At 38.6% G+C, this 22,962-nt stretch overlaps 1 protein-coding gene across 1 annotated transcript; it reads right to left on the bottom strand.

Annotated features, from left to right (window-relative positions):
- Positions 1 to 13,160: 13,160 nt before the first annotated feature.
- On the bottom strand, positions 13,161 to 22,046 carry LOC114690618 (intelectin-1a-like). Its single transcript, XM_037211238.1, has 8 exons — positions 21,958 to 22,046; positions 21,717 to 21,780; positions 20,343 to 20,441; positions 18,908 to 19,155; positions 18,422 to 18,580; positions 17,907 to 18,027; positions 17,005 to 17,108; positions 13,161 to 13,437 (listed from the first exon to the last, which is right to left on the bottom strand). Exons 2-8 carry the CDS (start codon positions 21,778 to 21,780, stop codon positions 13,285 to 13,287), a joined length of 948 nt encoding a protein of 315 aa, XP_037067133.1. The 5' UTR covers positions 21,958 to 22,046; the 3' UTR covers positions 13,161 to 13,284.
- Positions 22,047 to 22,962: the final 916 nt, after the last annotated feature.

The raw sequence follows: 22,962 nt of genomic DNA, 5'->3' as shown, positions 1-22,962 counted from the left end.
ATTTAGAGAAAATACTCCATTATCTATCCTATTCTGGTGAATCCAAAATGTTGTACCCAATTTACTTTCTTTCCTAACTTGTATTACCATCCCAAAATTATCTTTTTGATCTTTCCCATCCTCACACACTTTATACTTCTTTTGTGAGTTTTTTTCTGAATTTGGTAATAAGGAAGACCATAGCTCTAACTATCTCATCTTCAACTCCACCAGAGACCTGAGAAGGATACAATATTACCTGTGTAAATAGGAAGTGCAGAACAAACAACTTTACAAACTAAGAAGTGACAGAAACAGCTGGTTGCCTTGACAGTCACCCAAGATTCCTCTGCAATGTTGGGGCATCCATCTTCAGCCTACAGATATAGCATATCTGAAATACTCTTCTGTGAAGCAGGAATTTTGAAGGATTGTCCCAGTTTGTTTTGGCAAAGTTCAACAGTTACTTTCCTTTGTGTCCTACTTGTTCATTTTGGACAGCATACTGTCAGCAGTTGAGGCAAGAGCATTTCCTTGCCCAGTGGTTAACTTTAGCTGCAAAGAAAGTAAACTCTATAAGGAGTTTTTTTTGATGCCCATCATCTTCTGTGAAGTAGATTGGTGCTGCCAGGAGCAGACATGTCTTATTTTCATAGAAAACCTTATGTTATTAAAACATCTTAAATGCCATGTTCTGTAGGTCACTGAAGTGTTTGAAGACCACTTGTCTATCTAAACTATATTTCTGTTTGATCTTGAAAACAACCTGACAGGACTCCAAGTTTGATTGTAATAAATTACTAACTACTAAGCTACATTTCTTTATTTTCTTAAATAGTTTGTAATAATAACTTTCCAGGACTAGAAATTTACATTACATTTTTGAATGAGATGCTTAAGTACAATACTTTGAAGAGGAGGAGAATCATAGCTACAGTATGTTCTAATAAAAATAACTTTAAATTTATATCAATATACAAAAACATTTTAAGAGTAGAAACATATATACAATATAACAAAAATAACCTCAAATTTGTATCAATATACAAAATCCATACCAATATAAAATATTTAAGGCTAATCTTTTTTGGTTTAAGAGTAGATTCTGCTGTGGATATCACTCTATATAAATAAAACACTGATAGCCAGTGACCAGGTAGAAAGTATAGGCAGGATAAGGAGAGAGGAGAATTGGGGAAACAAACAGAAAGAAGGGGAGAGACACTGCAGCCACCGCCAGGACAAGTAGCCTATAAAGATGCCGGTAAGACACCAGCCCCGTGGCAAGGTATAGATTTATAGAAATGGGTTAATTTAAGATATTAGAACAGTTAGCAAGAAGCCTACCACGACCATTCAGTTTGTAAGTAATATAAGCGTCTGAGTGATTATTTTATATGTGGATTGTGGGACTGCGGGGCTTGGTGGAACCTGGAGAGAAGCTCTCCAGCAACAAATGGCGCCCAACAGCTCGAGTTTCTACCTTAAACCTGAGAATATTTAATAACCAATTCTAAACACAGCCAAAACCAGGTTCCTGCTTCATGTCTCATAAGGGCAGCTAGACGCCACAAAACGCGGGTTTGAACTATTGGCGGGTTCCTGGCATTTGCGCGTTTGACCAGCAGTATGGTGGTAATGGGGTGTCTGCCAGTGGCACATTACACTGTGTGGTAAATTTAGTCTTTACTAGTATTAAAAAAAAAGGTCTCTGGGCTACATGCTGCTTTGATAAAAGCTTAGACCCACTATTTCTGAGACTTGATGACTCCCAAATCAAAAGAGCCCTCTAGTGTGGGACAGAGAAAAACCAATATTTTTATTTAAAACAGGTTGATTATAAATGTGATCTCTTTCTAAAAAAGAAAAGGGGATATGATATAGATATATAGGAGGATATAGAGATGGTAAATAAAAGGGTAGATTAATGAACCTACTTTTAAAGAACAACTTGTTTAAAATGTTTTACATTGGTATAGATTTTAGTTTAAGTTTAAAATGTTTTACATTGGTATAAATTTTAGTTTATTGATACAAACTTAAAGTTAATTTTGTTATACTGTATACACACACACACACACACACACACACATATATATATATATATTTCTATTCTTGTTTGAGATATTATGTTTATGTAACTCATTTAAAATTATAATGGATAATTAAGAAATAGATTAATAATTAGTCATCTATGATAATCATATTTGTAGCCATGTTAGTTAAGTCTTCTAGGTATACATAGATATATTTCAGATAGATAGGTAATCTTCAAACACTTCATAGACCTAGAGAATATGGCATTTAAATAACTTAGAATTCTGTTGACGTGAGACACAATTGCTCCTGGCTGCACCAATTTGATCCCAAGAGAATGTTGGGCTTCTAAGACATTTCCATTTGAAAGTTTGTCTTCTTGGCACAAAACGGCCTACTGGGCAAAGATCTGCCCTTGCCTTGACAGCTGACAGTACAAATACAATGCTGTCCTTTCTGGACAAGCGAAACACAAGAAAAGCAACCACTGTACTCTGCCAAGACAGGGTAAGACGGTCTTTCAGAATTCCTGCTTCTAAAAATGGTCTGTCATATACTCTAGACCTGTAGCCACTTTGAATACACCAACAATGCTGAGAAACATTAGGTGACTGTCCAGGCTGCCAGCTGTCTTGGTCTACTCTTGCAAGATTCCCAAAAGTTGCTTGCATCCATCTACCATTTCTCAGGTACCATTATATTCCTTCTCAGGTCTTTGATGTGGTTAAAGACTAGATAGTTGTAATTTCCTCAGTTATGATAAAAAATAAGTTAGATATAAAACCTTAAACTCACAAATATAAGACAGATAGGACATCTTCTTTAATATTGTAACTGTAATTCTTGCTTGATAATTGTTTTATTATATGTAATTTTACTATGTTAAAGTTAAAACCTTCCTTTTTTAAAAAAAAAAGAAAAGGGAAAGTGCTGTGGATATCACTCTATATAAATAAAACACTGATGGCCAGTAACCAGGTAGGAAGTATAGGCAGGACAAGGAGAGAGGAGAATTGGGGAAACAGAAAGAAGGGAGGAGACACTGCAGCCACCGCCAGGACAAGCAGCATGTAAAGACGCCAGTAAGCTACCAGCCCCGTGGCAAGGTATAGATTTGTAGAAATGGGTCAATTTAAGATATTAGAACAGTTAGCAAGAAGCCTGCCACGACCATTCAGTTTGTAAGTAATATAAGTGTCTGAGTGATTATTTTATATGTGGATTGTGGGACTGCGGGGCTTAGTGGAACCTGGAGAGAAGCCCTCCAGCAACAAGATTCAATAATCTACCCTTTTATTTATCATTTCTATATCCCCTCTGTTTTTTTTAGAACAAGATCCCTGATTCTAATCTCCTTTGTTTAGCTTTTTACTTGACCATTGCCAATAACAACTTGTAACCAACCCCCTCTAAATGATGACAAATATTCATAATGCACTGAATGATCAAAACCCACCCACCACACCTTTGGGGATGTGGGCATCATGTTCTTAAAATTACTTTCTGGTGTCTGGGGGTGATGGCATCTTTTTGGGATCCTGAAAAAATGCAGTATTTGTCAAGTTCTGGGAGAGCTAGTTGTATCATTTGTTGTCCAGTCTCTGTGTAATGGGAAAGCGCAGGGTTTATCTTAAGTCCTGACTAGAACTGTCTATGAGGCTGGACCATTTTAGCTAGTCACCTTGAAATTGTCTTCAGGAGTTTGTAGTTCACAGTCAATTTTTGGGTGGTGTTTGTCAGCTTGGTGGCATTACCACAATCCAGGTGGAATCATCATTGAGGGGCTCCATCTTCCTTTTGGAGACATTAAAGGTCACTGTTAGGAATGATTATGGTTCACTGTAGAAAACCTAAACATTTTAAATGTCATATGTAGCAGCTCATGAAGAGGTTAAAAGACATCCAGAGTATAACATCTTAATTCCTAGTTACCTGATAGAGAGACTCAAACCTGAAATCATGTGTAGAAAGCTCAATGAAGACTTTTTCTAGAATTAGTTAATACTCTAGATGACCATTAATATCAGGACAAAAGGTTTAAATATGTATATAGTAATATTATAAATTTTGAGATAATATTAATACCTTAAGAAAAGTTTTAAAGAATTAAAACAAAACCAAAGAATTATGAAATTAGTGGCAATAGAATACTCCATTAATTTTTTGTCTTATATCAGGTGGCTCTTTTGTCATGAGACAGAGTTTTTGGATTTTTCTTTTACAAGCATGCTAGTGTTTAGAGAAGGAGAGAGCCATGCTCCAACTCCAAAGCCAGCTTTAATTCTTTTTTTTTTTGAAAAAAAAAAAAAGATTTTAATAAAGATTGAGCTGGCTTAGTGTGTCAAGCCTGACACTCTTTTTTTTCAATCAGTGTTTTATTTATTAACCAATCAGAGCAACACATTCAACATACAGAACATCCCACAGCAGGTAAGAGCTTGTTTGGCAAGCCAATCTAAGCCAGGCACAGTCCATCATGCTGAGTTCTCCTGAGGTGGGGTTAACAAGGTTTGGTCAATGCACCCTAGCTCCCACTGAGCATGTCCCATAAAATAATAAAAGGGGTGGATATGTGGGATGACTCATCTCTAACAGGCCTGAGGGCCACCTAGCCCAAATCAGTAATAAGATACTTTCTGAGAGCCAATCTAGGTCTGCTTAAGGGCCTTAGCAACACCAGTTGAGACATGATCTGGAGATGACCCAGACCATATCATATCAGCAGATGCATATTCATCAGAACTTCCTCCAGGGTGGGGTGAAGGGTATATAAGGTTTGCCTCTTCCTGAATAAACTGAGCTTGTTGTTTCAACATTCTCCCAGAGTCTGTGTCATTGACTCTGCCTACTTGGCCCTTTCCCCCAAAGGGAACAATAGCACAGGACCCTGCTGCACCAGTTAAGAGCACTGGCTATTCTTTCAGATGACCCAGATTCAATTCCCAGTGCCCACATGGTGCTCACAACGATCTAACTCCACTCCCAGGGAGTTTGACACCCTTCTCTGGCCTCCACAGGCACTGGACACACATAAACATGTCTAGTTCACAGACATACATGTAGACAAAACACATGCATACAGTAAAAAGAGTTAAATCTAAGAAATAAAAGTAAGAGAAATGATAGTGAAAAGCAGAGAAAGGGAACTCACTTGAGGTGTTAGGTTGCAGACTAGACAGATGCACAGGCCATGGCTGCAGCTGCCTCCCTCTCTCCGTAGCAGCCTGTGAATCTAAAACTTCCTAGCAGATTCTCTAGGTGCCTAAATTTCTTGATTTCCCTAGGGAGCTTGCTAGACCTGAGACATCAAAGAGCTATTGATGGAGCCTCCCAGCCTTGACCCCTGCTGAGGAATCAGAGCTGGCCTGGCTCTGGCTGCCAGCTCCAGTGAGGCCCTTAAGGAAGGTTCCTGACACACAGCTTTAATTCTTAATTGACCTGGAACAACAAAAAGATCATCTGTATCATATGTCTGTAGAGAACAGCAGAAGCAAACATTTGGGAAGATTTATGAAATTTTATCCTGTTAGAGAAGTGATATAACAATAGGCCAATTTACTCTTTTTCTTGGGATGTTTTTTTGTGTGTATGTGAATGATTTGTCCTTTTTCTTCAGGTGTCTTGTTTGTCCAGTAGTCTTTAGACTCCTTGATTGGGTGCCTTCATTCTCCTGGAAAGCCAAAAACAAAACCCTGTCCCAACACTAACTTGGGCGTAGTTTCCCTTTTGGCAAACTGTATTTGATCAAATGAAAAATATTTGTTAGTCTTGTAAGTTAGTTTAGGTCGAATGTTTACACTGTTTGATGAAGTATCACCTCTTCTAATCAAAAGTTCCCTCCTCTTTGAATTTAATCTTTATCCTTTTTGATGGTATCCATGGCTTTTCTTATCCTGTGGAAACAAAAGCAAAACCTCTTCCCCAGTGTAACACATATCCCGGTTCATTTAGAGGTCAATATACCTTTAAAGTTAACAGGTTGATTAATTCAGCAGTTTTTTTTTTCTGTTATCCAATGTCTCTTCACAGCTGTTGCTTCTTTTTCATTAGTTTTTTAAAAATGTGAAGTTAATAAAGCATTGTGCAATTAAGCTCTGGGGTTCTTTATTACTCCTTTCTGTTAATTAAGCATATCTTTTAGAGTGCGATTAGACCTTTCTATAACTGTTTGCCCTGTAGGATTGTGTGGTATACCTATAACATGATTTATGTTGTAATATATAAAAAACTTGTTTCATTTTACTAGAGACAGGTGCTGGAGCATGGTCAGTCTTAATTTGTACAGGTATCCCCATGATGGTCATAACTTCTAATAAATGTGTAATTACAGAATCAACCTTCTTTGAACTCAAAGCAGTTGTCCATTGAAATCCTGAATATGTGCCTATGGCATGGTGTACATATTTTAGTTTTTCAAACTCTGTAAAATGAAATACATCCATTGGCCAAATTTTATTTCTTTGAGCACTCCTGGGTTACTTCTTGCAGGTAGTGGATTTTGGTTATACAAAGGACAATTAGGACATTTTATTATAATTTCCTTGGTTGGTTGCCAAGTGACAGAAAAATCTTTTTGCAAACCCTTGCTATTAACATGGTGTTTCTTATGAAATTTTGAGGCTTCTAGCACACTTCCTACCAACAGCTGATCAATTTTATCATTATATTTTGCTAGAGGGCTTTGTAGACCCATATGGAATCTGTTATGTGTTATGTACAAGGGATGGTATTTATTTTTGATTATTTCTTATAATTAAATAAATAGCAAAGTTAATTTTGAGTCATAGGTTTAGGTTTAGCAGTTTCAATATGTAAAACAATTATTTCTGCATTTGAGAGTCAGAACTACATTAAGAAATTCTGGAAAATCTAAGAGTACCCTGTGAATAGCATATAATTCTGGCTTCTGAACAGAATCATAATGACTTTGAGCCACTTTACTTAACTTTTTTTGACTTATAACCTGTCTTTCCTGAAATGTTTGCATCAGTATAGAATGTAGGGATTCCAGAAATTGGTGCTGTCTATACAATGTGAGGAAGGTTCCAGTTAGTTTTCATAAAGTGAAGTCATGCTGTGGATGATTGATTGATAAATAAAACACTGATTGGCCAGTAGCCAGGCAGGTATAGGAAAGACAAAGAGAGAGGAGAAGTCTGGGAAGTGGAAGGCTGGGCGGAGAGATGCCAGCCTGCCATCCAGGGAGCAGCATGTAATGGCAGCAGGTAAAGCCACGGAACATGTGGCACCCTATAGATTAACAGAAATGGACTGAGTTTAAGTGTAAGAGCTAGCCAATGGTAGGCCTGAGCTAATGTCTGAGCAGTTTAATTAATACAAGCCTCTGAGTGATTATTTTGTCAATGGTTGTGGGGGCTGGGGGGGCTGGGCAGGACTGGAGAAAACTCCAGCTAAAAAGTCACTTGTTTGGGGGATATTTGTTGTTAATATCTCCCCCAAAAATACTACAAGCTCTACATGAATGTTCATTTTTTTTTTGTTGTTGTTGTTCATAATGAGGAAATTTTAGCATTAGTAAAAGGTATCACAGTTTTGTTAGGTCTATTCCTGGTAATTGACAAAGTCTTAGTTTTCCTTTTAGAATCAATGCAGAAACTTTTTCTACAAAGGTCTTTAATTTATTACTCTGTTGTTTGGTAAAAATATCCATTTTAAGATATTATCTTCTCTCTGCATTAGAATTCCAGTAGGAGAATGTCTAGAAGGTAAAATAACCAGAATGTAATCAAGCTTTGGATCCAAATGATCCGCATGTGCATCCTGTAATTTCTTTTTTACCAAAGCCAATTCTCTCTCAGCCTCAGTTGATAATTTTCTTGACTATTTAAGTCTTTATCACCCTGTCAGGTTTGAAATAAATTACTTAGCTCTTGAGTTGTCAATCCAATTGTGGGTCATAGCCAGTTAATATCTCCCAGCAAGTTTTGAAAATCATTAAGAGTATGTAATTGATCTCTCCTGATTTATACTTTCTGTGGTTGAATTTTTTGTAAACCTATGTTATATCTTAGGTAATTAATAGAATCCCTTCGTTGTATTTTTTTTTAGGAGCAATTTGTAATCCTCAACAAGGCTAAATTTTCTTTACTTCTTTAAACATTTTCTGTATGTTATCTGCATCTGAATCAGCTAGTAAGATATCATCCATAAAATAGTAAATTATAGATTGAGGAAACTGATTATGAATTATTTCCAATGGTTGTTGTACAAAAGATTGACATAAGGTAGGGCTGTTTAACATTCCTTGTGGAAGGATTTCCCATTGATATCTTTTTTTAAATTTTATTTTACAATACCATTCAGTTCTACATATAAGCCATGTGTTCCCCTATTCTCCCCCTCCCACCCTCAGCCCACCACCCATTCCCACCTCCTCCAGGGCAAATCCTCCCCCAAGGACTGCGATCAACCTGGTAGACTCAGTCCAGGCAGGTCCAGTACCTTCCTCCCAGACTGAGCCGAGTGTCCCTGCATAAGCTCCAGGTTTCAAACAGCCAATTCATGCAATGAGCACAGGACTTGGTCCCACTGTCTAGTTGCCTCCCAAACTGATCAAGCCAATCAACTGTCTCACCTATTCAGAGGGCCTGATCCACCTGGGGGCCCCTCAGCCTTTGGTTCATAGTTCATGTGTTTCCATTAATTTGGCTATTTTTTTCAATAATTGAGTAAAACCAAAATTTATTATAAGCCACAGTTGTCCTAGGGACCTCCATGCTATATATATAGCCTCCATGGTTCTATGTGTTGTGGTCTGATTGTTCTTTATTTCATATCTAGAATCCACTTATGAGTGAGTACATACCATGACTGTCTTTCTGGGTTTGGGTTACCTCACTCAGGATGATTTTTTTTTAGTTCCATCCATTTGCCTGCAAATTTCATGCTTTCATTGTTTTGCTCTGCTGAGTAGTATTCCATTGTGTATATGTACCACATTTTTTTCATCCATTCTTCCGTTGATGGGCATCTAGGTTGTTTCCAGGTTCTGGCTATTACAAATAGTGCTGCTATGAACATAGCTGAGCATGTATCTTTATGGTATGAATCAGCATTCCTTGGGTATATGCCCAAGAGTGGGATGGCTGGGTCTTGAGGTAGTTTGAGTCCTAATTTTCTGAGAAACCGCCATACTGATTTCCACAGTGGCTGTACAAGTTTACATTCCCACCAACAGTGGAGGAGTGTTCCCTTTGCTCCACATCCTCTCCAACATTGACTGTCATTGGTGTTTTTGATCGTAGCCATTCTGACAGGTATAAGGTGGTATCTCAGAGTCGTTTTGATTTGCATTTCTCTGATGATTAAGGATGTTGAGCATTTCTTTAAATGTCTTTCAGCCATTTGTGATTCTTGTTTTGTGAATTCTCTGTTTAGCTCTTTAGCCCATTTTTTAATTGGACTGTTCAGTATTTTGATGTCTAGTTTCTTGAGTTCTTTATATACTCTGGAGATCAATCCTCTGTCAGATGTGGGGTTGGTGAAGATCTTTTCCCATTCTGTTTGCTGTCTTTTTGTCTTATTGACTGTGTCTTTTGCCCTGCAAAAGCTTCTCAGTTTTGAGAGGTCCCATTTATTAATTGTTGTGCTCAGGGTCTTCTGTGCTGTTGGTGTTTTATTTAGGAAATGGTCTCCGGTGCCAATGTGTTCAAGAGTGCTTCCTACTTTCTTTTCTATTAAGTTTAGTGTAACTGGATTTATGTTCAGGTCTTTGATTCACTTGGACTTGAGTTTTGTGCATGGTGACAGATATGGATCTATCTGTAATCTTTTACATATTGAGATCCAGTTATGCCAGCACCATTTGTTGAAGATACTTTCTTTTTTCCATTGTATAGTTTTGGCTCCTTTGTCAAAAACCAGGTGTTCATATGTGCATGGATTAATGTCAGGGTCTTCAATTTGATTCCATTGGTCCGTATGTCGGTTTTTATACCAGTACCAAGCTGTTTTTATTACTATAGCTCTATAGTAGAGTTTGAGGTCAGGGATGGTGATGCCTCCAAGGGTTGCTTTATCATATAGGATTCTTTTAGCTATCCTGGGTCTTTTGTTTTTCCATATAAAGTTGAGTATTTTTCTTTCCAAGTCTGTGAAGAATTGTGTTGGGATTTTGATGGGGATTGCATTGAATCTGTAGATTGCTTTTGGTAAGATTGCCATTTTTACTATGTTAATCCTAGCTATCCATGAGCATGGGAGATCCTTCCATTTTCTGATATCTTCTTCAATTTCTTTCTTTAGAGATTTAAAGTTCTTATCAAAAAGGTCCTTCACTTGTTTAGTTAGTGTTATCCCAAGGCATTTTATATTATTTGTGGCTATTGTAAAGGGTGATGTTTCTCTGACTTCTTTCTCAGCCCTTTTATCATTTGTGTATAGGAGGGCTACTGATTTTTTTGAGTTGATCTTGTATCCTGCCACTTTACTGAAGGAGTTTATCAGCTGTAGGAGTTCCCTGGTAGAGTTTTTGGGGTCACTTATGTATACTATCATATCATCTGCAAATAGTGAAAGTTTGACTTCTTCCTTGCCAATTTGTATCCCTTTGATCTCCTTTTGTTGTCTTATTGCTCTAGCTAGAACTTCTAGTACTATATTGAATAAATATGGGGAGAGTGGACAGCCTTGTCTTGTTCCTGAATTTAGTGGTATTGCTTTGAGTTTCTCTCCATTTAATTTGATGTTTGCTGTTGGCTTGCTATAAATTGCTTTTATTATGTTTAGAAATGTTCCTTGTGTTCCTGATCTTTCTAAGACCTTAATCATGAAGGGGTGTTGGATTTTGTCAAAGGCTTTTTCAGCATCTAAGGAGATGATCATGTGGTTTTTTTCTTTCAGTTTGTTTATATGGTGTATTACATTGACTGATTTTCCTATGTTGAACCATCAAAAGGTAGATTTTTAAATCTGTTTAGATCAAAAAAGTAGCTACTAGTTTTAAATATTTTACATTGATACTGATTTTTTATATTGATACAAATTTAAGGTTATTTTTGTTAAAACATACTGTACATCCATTTCTACTACTCTTGTTGAAGGGATTGTACCTATACAGCTCATTTAACAATGTAATGTAAATTTATAGTCTTTGAAAGTTGTTATTAGAAATTATTTAGGATAATAAAGAAATGCAGATTAGTAGTGAGTGTCCTGTTACAATCAAACTTGTAGTCATGTTAGGTATGTTTTCAAGGTCAAACAGAGATATATTTTAGATAGATAGGTGGTCTACAAACACTTTAGAGACCTAAAGAATGTGACATTTAAGATGTTTTAAATAACTTAAGATTCTTTTTTATGACAATGAGATACATCTGCTTCTGCAAAGATGATGGCCATTGGAGAAACTCTATATGGAGTTTGTTTTCTTTGTGGCAAAAGTTAGTCATTGGGCAAGAAAGTACCCTTGCCTTGGCCACTGACAGTATGCTGTCTAAACTGGACAAGCAGGACACAAAAGAAAGTGACTACTGAATCTTGGCAAGACAAGGCAAGACAGTCCTTCAATATCCTCCTTCACAGAAGAAACTGCCAGACATTCTGAAGGACCCAGAGGAAAGTGACTGACAGAATTTGCCATATAGGAAGACAGTCCTTCAAACTTCCTGATTCACTAAAAAGTCTGTCAGGTATGATAGACCTGTAGGCCAGAGTTGGATGCCCCAATGTTACAGAGGAACTTTGGGAAACTGTCCAGACATCCTGATGTCCCTGTTATTAGGTAACATTTCACCCTTGTGGGGTCTTTGATGGAGTTGAAGACTAAATAGTTATAATGATAGTTTTCCTTAGTTAAATAGAAAGTAAATTAGATACAAAACTTTAGACTCACCGAGATAAGACAGATAGATAATTAAGCGTTTCCTGTGATTTTGCCAAATGCAAATGGATTAGATAGTGTTACTGTAATTCTTACTGAGAAATTATTTTTGTTGTATATAATCTTACTATATTAAAGTTAAAACTGTCCTTTTTAATTAGACAAAAGAGGGGGAAATGCTGTGAAACAATCCTCTTGTTCACTGTAAATATTTGTCACTCAAATTGGTTTAATAAAACACTGATTGGCCAGTAGCTAGTCAGGAAGTATAGGTAGGGCAACCAAACTAAGAATGCTGGGAAGAGGAAGGGTGGAGTCAAGAGTTGCCAGCCAGATGCAGAGGCAGCAAGATGAGAATATTGGACTGAAAAAAGGTACCAAGCTGTGTGGCTAAACATAGATAAGAATTATGGGTTAATTTAAGTGTAAGATCTAGTTAGCAATAAGTCTGTGCTACCAGCCAAACATTTATGATTAATATAAGCATCTGAGTGATTATTTGGAATTGGCTTCAGGACAGGGTGGGACAGAGAAATACTGTTTACGAGCTTTATTCAGGTGTTATATGGAAATACATGACTCAACTACGGACACCATTATTTAAATGGATTTTTCTTTGTGCTGCCAGCATACAAAATATGATACTTTTATTATTAATAATAAAAGCTAAGCCTTAGCTTAAGATTGTTCCTAACTAGTTTTTATAACTTAAATCAACCCATTTCTATTAATCTATGTGCTGTTGCATGGCTTATGACTTTTACCTCTTCTCCTTCATGTCTGTCTTCCTCTGTGTATGGATGGTGATTCTGCCTTTCATCTTTCCAGAGCTCTCTCTGTCCAGAAGTCCTGCTATATTTCCTGACTAGCTATTGGCCATTTGGTTTTTTATTAAACCAATCACAGTAACATAACTTCACACAGTGTAAAGGAATATTCCACAACATTTTCCTGTTTACTGGGTTGCCTTGTCCATCCTTAATAGGAAGAGATGTTCCTGGTCTTATTGTAACTTGTTATACCATGTTTGGTGGATAGTTCTGGGAAGCCTGCTCTTTTCTGAAGGGAAATGGAGGAGGAGTGGATCTGGAGGAGAGGGCAATGCAGGAGGGATTGGGAGGAGGGGAGGAGGGAAGTCTGCTGTCAGGATGTAATATATGAGAGAAGAATAAATTAAAAAAAGAATATTGCTGTATCAGGATTCTCCAGTACTGATATCACAAGATTAGCAAACATGCCAGCAGAAACTCTTTTGAAATTTCCCATCCTTGCACAAAAAGGATTCATAAAGACACCAAGCCTGCAATGAACATGGTTTATTCTCCTTTCCTATGTCATTAGCATTCTAGTTACTAGGTAAGTTTTTCCTCGTGCATGTGAGTCCACAACTGGAGCAGAAATCTGGGTCCCACACCACAAGGTTCTCAACGATAGAACAGAAGAACGGCTGCTTCAGTTATATTCTGGCTACTGCTGTACCCACTGTGAGTTCCATATCCATTCCAATCAAATGCAGAGAAGTCACCACACTGCACGGGATCAGATTTTGGGAAGTATCCTCCTCCACCGATGCAATGCTGAAAAACAAGGGAAGCATGTAACAATGAGAGGTGTTATGGTTTAGATGTGAAGTTCCCTCTCAAAAGGTGCTATGTACTGAATACCTGATCCCAAGTATAAGTAATATTATGAGGCAGAGCTTTGGTAAAGGGATTAAATTTGAGGACCCTGCCTTCATCAGTTAATCACTAATGTTGTCATGTGTCACCATTTTGAATTGACTGTTGGGAGGTGGTGGAGCTATGAAGTGGGGGAGTGGGAGTTACTTATAGAAAATATGTCACTGAAGGTGTTAGTTGAGTGTTTTGAAGGTTATCTTTTCTTGACCTTTCCTGGTCTTTCTTTCATCCTTGACACTATATAACAAGCCAAACTGCTCTGGTATGACTTTCCTGCATGATATTTATCATACTCCACTATGGATTTAAAAGCAATAAAGTCAAGTGACCAGGGGTAAAGATCTTGGAAACCATCAAACTAACAAAGCTCTTTGTCTTAGTCAGGGTTACTATTGCTGTGATGAAACATCATGACCCAAGCACCTTGGGGAGAAAAGGGTTTATTTGATTTATGTTGGTCACATCAGAACAGGAATCTAGAAGCAGGAACCTGGAGGCAGGAACTGATGCAGAAGCCATGTTTCTCATGTTTTACTCAGTCTGTTTTCTTACAGAATTTAGGATGACCAGTCCAGGGGTGGCACAACCCACAATGGGCTGGGACCTCCTTCATCAACAAGGAGTTAAGGGAATGCTCTACAGGCTTGACTATAGCCTGATCTTATAAAGAATTTTCTCAAATAAGAGTCTCTCATCTCAGATGACTGTAGCTTACGTCAAGTTGTCATAAAACTAGCCAGCACATCCTTCTTTCTATATATTGTTTCTTGAAGGTATTTATCACAGAAGCAAAATACTGACTAATACAGCTGATGAGCCCAGAGACACCTCAACATCCAAGTTCAGTGGGCTCTTCATCCCTCATCAGACTCTCTATTGGAGGTATCATTCTGTTTGATCCATAAAACCCCCTCCATTGGCCTTAGTGGCATCATTCTCTCTTCCTTCCTTTTCTTCAACCTCTCTCAACCTTCATTCTCAGGTTCCTTGGCTAGACTTTTCCTCCATAAATTTCTTAAGTGCTGCTTCCCAGAGGAGATACATTTACAATTCTCTTATACTTTGTGTTACCCCTTTAGCTTTAGTTATGAACAATTCACTGATGGCATATATATATATCAGATATTTCTTAAGTTTAAGACTTAAAAGATTGGACTACCACTTAAAATCACTATTCAGAGACTTTACACTCCTCATGACAACAAACAAACAAACAAACAAACAAATCAAAACACAGTTACTTACAGTCACACATAACTTAAAAGTAGAGATTTATTTGGGGAAATTCAGTGAAAATTTTGTCACTGTGAACAACATAGATTGTACTTATATAAGCTAGAATGGCTATGATGCTAGTAAGTTATACAAATCATCTGGGACCACCATTATATACCAAGTCCAACACTGATTAAAGCATGTAACATTGGGGATGGAGAGATATCTCTGTGGTTAAGAGCACTTGTTGCTCTTACAGAGGACCAGGTTTGGGTCCTAGAACCCATATGGGGCTCACAACTATTGCAACTCCAGTTCTAGGGCATAGAATTCCCTCTTCCAGCTAAAGGGCACCAGCAATTCAAGCAGTACACAAACATATCTGCAGGTAAAACACTCACACATATAAAATTAAATAAATAAATCTGAAGTAAGACAAATTAAAATCCCACTCAAACAAGTTAATAGCATGGAGGCTGGAGAGATGGCCCCAAGGTTAAAATATCTTACTACTTTATCATAGAAACAAAGTTCAGATTCCAGGAGCCATACTGGATCCCAGCACCCAATTAAAAGACTTTAACTCTAATTCTCAGTAATCCAATGTCTCCTTTTGACCTCTGTGATTACTTGAATACACATGTGCACACATACAAATGAAGTTAAATAAATGTTTTAAATCCAGCATCATGTGACTGCATATCCCTCTGAGATCCCAAACATATTCAGCATCCAGACATCTTGGCTTACTATTTGATATTCACCTACTCAAATGAAAACTATGAAATTATTCAAAATGTCTTCTCTTCCCTCTCTCTGTATTCAACTGTTAATATATTTAAAATCTTTGAAACTCATTAGTGCTCATCCTACCCAAAAATTTCCATCACACTATATCACTCTCTTTTGGATCATGGAAACCATTTCAATACTTATTTCCTTGTGCTTAGTCTTTCCTTCATTAGAATCTGTAACCTCTAGGTCACCAATGTCATCTTTGAAAAAAACAAAGAATGCTCACATCAATCAATATATGCCCATTAAAACACTGCAGTGGTGCTCATCACATGTACAGTCCAACAATCATTGGTGTGATATAAAAGTTTCCTGATCTAGTCCATGTTAACATTTCCAAAATGAACTCTTCCTATATCCCACATCCACCTTACATACCAAAATTGAAAACAGCTTGTTACTCCCTCAACAGTACATGCTCTCCCTATTTCATCTTTCCACATCACAGTCCCAAGGTCCTCCTTGACAGCAAAGCTACTCATCTTGACCACGTGAAGGGCAAGCTAATGACTGAGGAATAAATGAACACTGAGATCTTCAGGATCATCTGCCAGGAGTTGATGACCCTTTTTTTAGACTGTTACTTTAGGGAGGGCTGAATCTCAAAGGAACTTGCTTTTGTCTTTTGACAGGGTCTTACTATGTAGTTCTGCTTGACCTGAAACTCATTATGTAGATCAGGATGGCCTCAAACTTAGATCTGCTTGTCTCTGCCATGCAAGTGCTGGGATTAAAGATGTGAACTACCATGCTTGGCCAGAACATGCTAATACAACCTTCACTGTGGCAATAAAAGGGCTCCATCCTCAACCTGCCTTTGGCCACAAATTATTAAAAAGCAAAACAAAACAAAACAGAATGAGTCTAATGATTCCAGGCTCAGGGGGACATCAGGTTGCTGCAATGTAGCTGAGTACACCTGTCTTGGCAGTTCATTGAGATGCCAACATCGAACAAGAGAAATTCCTTGTGATAGGGAGGTGAATGGTCTGGGTGAGGTCTACCAGATGTCCAGGACTCTCCTGGAACCCCTTGACACAAGAAAAATCTATACAAGTCCTGGAAAATGATAGGCAGTATCTGTTTAACTTTAAAAGCCAAATCCTGGGTGGGGAGTGACTCTCTAACAATCTCAGCCCCCAAAGGCTTTCATAGGACTCTCTGAATACAAATGTCACCCTCATTCCAGGCAACTAAGTATTATATTCTAAAGTCTAAGCAAACACCAACAGTGCAATTACATGTTTGACATGTTGACTATGGTCTTCAAGAAGACAGGATATCTTTATCTAGACAGAAATTCTCATTCCTGCGACCAAGCAGGAACAGGGAAAGGTCACATTCTCATACATGTACACATACTAAGAGGACTGTCTCCCACACTCAATATACACAGATACACACTGGAAACCTCAGTCTTATACATGAGCCTCTTTAGTCACTACACAGACTCACAAACTCAGTGTTACATCCAGTGACCTTCATCCCAGCACACAAGGCATTGGCTGCTCTCTCATTGTTAAACACTCTGAATTGGATGTATCCTGCAGTGAATTCACCTGAAAATAAGAGACAGAAAACAGCATTCAAGGAAAATGCCACAAATAGCTGTCAACCTGAGTTTGGTGGTGCCAGGTTCAGGATACACAGTCTAAAATATCAGACCCAATGGGGGACCCTCACCTATTCCCATCCACAGACCCCAAGAACCAGTGTTTATAAAATGTCCCCATTTGCCAGAGCTTGAATGAAGAAATTTATGATACAGGAAGGTCTCTACTGAATATCTCCAAGGTCTTGTCACAGCAGTTAGCAAGCAAGTGCATCCATTCTGCTCCTGTTTACATTTACCTTGGAAACTTTTTCTTTCAAGCCTTACATACCAACTATAAATTAGAACTTTGAATTATACAGCACAAGCTTATCATTTATAAAAGGTAGATGCCACATTTAGATTTATATTAAACAACATAACAGTCACCCCTCACAACAGAAAAAACTCCATTTTTTCTTTTTGTTCAGCCACATGCACATGATGTCTGTTCCTGAGAAACCTCTGAGTTATAACAAAGTTAAGAGTAGATTCTGGAACCTTGTATCCCCAGTGCACATGTCAACTTTCCTGCTTATGCCTTGTGCTCTCAGGTAAGTTCCTGGACCTTCAGTGCTCCAGTCTTTTAATCTGTAAAATGGGCTAATAATAGTTGATAATCCAAGGGCAAGCAAGTGAATGAAGTGAAACAAAACACAAACTTTCATAGATGAGAAGCAGGCTGTAGTGCTTGGTAAATGACAGTTACCATAACTGAGTTTATCAAGTGTCCTGCAGAGGATTCAGAGACACATTAAAGACTCACTCTGGCCAAGGGGTGAGTAATAAGAGGCTGTCTTCTGAGCATCACCGAAGTCGTAGACCACAGGGAAAGCTGGGCCATTGTCAGTCCAACACTTCCCTGCTCCATATTTCACTGGGTACTTCTACAAGGAACAAAAGAAGTCACTGGGTAAGGATGGCAGCATTGGCACTCACAGGAACACTGTCCTGCATGGAGAAGCACAGCATGTATCCCGTAACTGAGATTGTTTCCAAACAAGTCAGATAAGAAAATCCTTTCCAAAAAAAAAAAAAAAAAAAAAAAGAAAATCCTTTCCTTGGTTTGTGTCTCTCTGACACCCTAGACACTTCCCCCTTTTTCTCTTCTCTTCTGTCCTTTCCTACTTCTCTCCTCTCCTCTCTTTTCTACTGCCCTTTTCCTTCCTTGACTCACTATATTTCAGAATAAGGGAAACAAGGAATACAGCCTGCCCACCCTCAAACACCTGCCTCTCTCCATACCCATGAAAACCAGCCTCAGTCAGCAGTCTTGATTACCTGGTACAGTCCAAACAGATTATGGCCCATCTGCTGCAGGAAGCCACAGTATGTATGGTACCTCAGCAGGGCGCTGTTCCTCCAATTTTGCAGGGGGCTATTGTTTGGCACATGCCAGATACCTATGTTCTCAGCCTGGATGTCGAAGTAGCCAGGGTTCTGGAAAGCAACCAACACTGAATCTGACCAGGCCAGGAGATTTCACCAAGCAAAGACCTACATTCACAGTTGTCAGCAGAGCTGATATCTCTGGGCTCCAGGTGGACACATGACCAGCCATGCTCAGATACTCTAATTTACAAAGACAATGGTCCAACCACTTACTTAACCTAAAAGTCTACTTGGTAGGATGTTAAGATTCAAGATAAGTGTTTTTTTTATTTCTTCAGCTTTATGTTGAAGGGCATCATTCCAACCTTCTCCCTGGCATGCTTGAACTACACTCACATCCTCATCCTTTCCCAGGTGGCTATAGAGTGTACCAACCTTGTAGTCATCACTTGTGGCCACATCCGCAGACCCAAAGGTGTTGTAGTTGGCCCAGTTGCCATCTCCCTCTGGGTAGTCGATTCTGTTTCCTTGCTGACTGGACCAGCGATCGCCCACTGTGCACTTCCCGCCCATGTTGTTCTCATGCACACTGGCCACCAGGGTCCAGCCACCACCTGCAGTGGTCATGTCACAGAAGGTCTGGTAGATGACACCATTCTCCGTGCGGAGGAAATAGAGGCCATCTGTGGAGAGAACCAGTCCACAGTCCTGTGTGCAGGCTCATTGTCCTTCTCTGCTCCAGAAGCAGAATGACTCCAGGAACTACAACCATGGCTAATGCCTCATATCCTGAGTGTCTTATTACAGGTGTCCCTGGGGATATTTGGATCTTCCTGATTTCAGAAAGCCAATCTTCTGTGACTGAGGCTGAACACAGAATTACCCAAAGTGACAATGATTTTTTTTCCTAAAGTTAGACATAGTACTGTCAAAGGACCTAACAACTCCACTCATTAGATAACCAAAGAACTGGAAACAGGGACTCCGATATGTACATTCATATTCATTACAGCTCTGGTCACAAGACATGGAAGGCAGAAACAAGCCAAGTATTTCTCTATAGAAAAAGGAATAAGCAATATACTGTGCTGGCTATTTGCAGAATATATATCACATACACTCCTATATATCCAGTAGATCAAAAAGAATGAAGTGAGCTGCAGAAATGGCTCCATGGTTAAGAGCAAGTACTGCTCTAGCAGAGGACTTGAGTCAGTTTCCAGCACTCACATTTGTTAGTGTACAAGTGCCTGTCACTCCAGCTCCAGAGGATTAGATGGCCTCTGCTGGCCTCTGAAATAACTGCATGCCTGCACATACATGTACACATTACCAAACACAGACATGTACATCTGTGTAATAACAATAATAATAATAATAATAATTTTTAAAAAGTAAATTAACTGTTCTATAACACATATGAGCCTTCCAGTATCCTAGTGAAATAAGGCAGGTTACTTATATGTGGTAACAAGAAATGACAGATTCATAGAAGTATGAAACTGAATAGCAGTTCACAGGGAATACACAAATTTGTTACTTTGTGGCTACGGAATTTCTCTTTAAGGACCAAAAACTTTCTGGAAATGGATAGTGGTGATCCATACCATTGTGAAAGTCTTTCTTGACTCTGAAAATCTTTCAGATTGGGTAAGTGGCACTTTTTATGCATTGTGTACATTTAAACACATTCTCTATATGAAAAAATGAACACCTGTTCTGGAGGACTAAAGCCTGATTTCCTAAGTGGGTTATTTGTTTGTATTTTTGATATAGAGTCTCTCCAGGTTGTCTTGGAGCTTTCAATTCTCTGCTTTAGGCTCCCAAGTGTAAGGATTACAGTATGCTCTTTAAATGCTTAATCACTCACCCCGTGCTCCAGTGACATTTTGCTTGATTTCCTTGCAGCTTCTGAACAGAGAGGCAGACACAGGATTGGCCCATCTGTTGGTTCCCAGGTTCTTTTTAACTAGAGAAGATGCAGAGTTTCACTCTCATGGGATAGATACTCAGCCTCCTCTTATTGTCCATCCTAAACTCATTCCATGACTTCTCAAAGCCTCACTCTGAAATCAACAACATTTGTAACTAGGAAGAAAGACAAGAGATTTGAAGGTGTGGAAAAATTTGTGTCCAAGGTTCTGAAGAAGGAGAATAAAGTGAAGTCCAGCTTTGCAGTAGAAGAAATGCAGGGAGCCTAATGTGCCTGAAGCATGGGTTGTGAGGCCGACAGTGCAGAGGCTTGACCAAGGGACCCTGGAATAAAAGCCTTGCAAACTAGCCTCAACTCTGCAATGTCCTCTGAGAACCTAGAAGGGCGGAAACAAACAAGAACTCTGGGGTCAGGGCTACTCAGGTGTAAGTAGCTCAATGTTTACAAGACAAGTACTTTTGTATTGTATTTACCGTGTCAAGCTTCAGTTCCCTAGAGCCTAATATCAAGCTGAAAAAAACTGTCATGTGGACATTAAGTAAGATGGCATTTAGAGACTTCCCCTTTTCCTTAAAACAGTAGTGAAGATGAAATACACATTTTAAAACAACAATTAGTTCTTGCAGAGAGCAGAATTGAAGACAACATTCTCTGGGCACAAACCAGACCATTCACTTAGTATTGAAACCCTAAAGCAAAGGTCCTCAGCCTAAGGAATGACTAGGATGGTACACAGTTTTTGCATAAGTTCCCCTAGAACTACACACAAGTACAGAATCTGGACCAGGTCATACCTCAACAATCTCATTGCCACTGACAGTTTCTTCAAGAGAAAATCAGCATCCAGCCTACATCTCAAAGGCATCATTTCTATGGAGGAATGTGTCCAGGAATATAACAAAAAGAGACCTTTATTTTTGTAGAGAGTGGGTGTAGGGGATAATTGGGAATGGTTAGAAGGAAGAAAGGGGATGGGAAAACAATACAATTGTATTTAATTTCAATTTTTTTTTTAAAAAAAAACATAATTGACCAAGCTGTGGTGACCCACATCCCAGCACTCAGGATACAAAGTCAGGCAGATCTCTGAGTCTGAGGGCAGGCTGGTCTACAGATCATGTTCCAGGACAGCCAAGGCTACACAGAAAATCCCTGGCTCAAAAACAAACAAACAAACAAAAAAACCCAATAAAACAACAACAAAAAACCAAACAACAACAAAAGTAGGTTCTGGAAGCAACCCAGTCTAATGATGACTGCCTATAAAACTAGAGGTGACCTGAGGAATCTGGGTTCTGCAGCAAGACTCACGTGCACTGCCACTTCTGGTGGCCAGGATGATAAACAGCAGGAAGCTGAGTCGCGTCAAGGTCATCTAAAGAAAATCAAGATGAAGGTCAGTCTCTATCCAGACCATCTTTTCCTCTTACCCTGTCTCAGCTACTATCTAGTCCTTCCTTTCCTTTAAACTCCTCACATCTCTGGGCCTAAAGACCTGAGCTGGAGTCTACTTTTCTTATTCTATCGATAGCAACTACCTTCCCCTCCATACCTGGCCAGCCGAGTGGAGGTAAGCCACTCTCTCTCTGCAGAGTCTCTACTGTGGTCATGATGAGGTTTGTATCCTTTTATGGGAAAATCCTGGTGGGAATAGCCCAGACTTTGCCAGGCTCCCCCTTTCCTGGCAGGATGCCACTGGAGAGGAAACTTTTACTTATTGCAGGAAAGTTCTTTGTACAGTGATGACACACGGGATCCAAAGGCTCAAAAAGACACATATTAAATGTCATATCCTAGCACTCTCTCCATATTTGGGTATATTCCTGTGTATTTTCCAAAAAGGAAATAGATGATGAGACTTGCAACATTTGATATCCATTTGGACTTTTTGCTTGTGTCTTTCTTGCAAGATAATACTAAAAAACTGCAAACGTTTATAATTATCCTTATTTCATAGAAGAAGAAAACTTTTTGGGGGGATTACAATGTATAAAAGAGTAAATTTCACTTAGCCCAAGCTGATTTCAAAATCTGTTTAGGTGAAGATGTCCTTGAACTTCTGATTCTTTTCATTCCATCTCCCAAGTGCTGAGATTAGAGGCACACACCATCAAACCTGACTATTAAAAAGAGATTTTAACAATACAGTAGTAATATAATCATTTAAGAATAAATATAAACCATTAGTCTGCATAAATTGAGTTACATACAGCCCTTACTGTTTTGTCTAACTTTTCTCATAGTTACCACAAACTAGTGAAATTTTACAATAGACCGAATTTGGTATTCAATCTCTATAAATCCTTCCTGATGATATTTTGAACTTCCTCTATCCCCACCTTTTGTTTTTTTTTTTTTCCAGTTCTCAGACACCACTTTGGGCTATAATGGAATGAATTGCCTTTTCCTCAGAGATGAAACATACTCAGTACAAAGCTGTATTACAATACTGATTACACTGCAATCCTTTGGGAGTCTGCTTTTTGTCAAGCTTATATTTTTTCTTTGTATGTTCAAAAGATTGATTTACACAATAGAACTCAGATAGGTTGATAAA

This window comes from Peromyscus leucopus, chromosome 15 (assembly GCF_004664715.2).
Source record: "Peromyscus leucopus breed LL Stock chromosome 15, UCI_PerLeu_2.1, whole genome shotgun sequence".
Lineage (NCBI taxonomy): Eukaryota > Metazoa > Chordata > Mammalia > Rodentia > Cricetidae > Peromyscus > Peromyscus leucopus.
Note: the sequence above shows the minus strand (reverse complement) of the source record. Positions and strands in the feature narration are given on the sequence as shown.

Excerpts from the sequence above, each read along its gene's own strand:
- LOC114690618 (XM_037211238.1), bottom strand. The coding sequence starts at position 21,780 with ATGACCTTGACGCGACTCAGCTTCCTGCTGTTTATCATCCTGGCCACC. Across the intron at positions 20,442-21,716 it reads CACCAGAAGTGGCAGTGCAC|TTAAAAAGAACCTGGGAACC; the intron begins GTGAGTCTTGCT and ends CATCTTCTCTAG. Across the intron at positions 18,581-18,907 it reads CCACAAGTGATGACTACAAG|AACCCTGGCTACTTCGACAT; the intron begins GTTGGTACACTC and ends GTTGCTTTCCAG.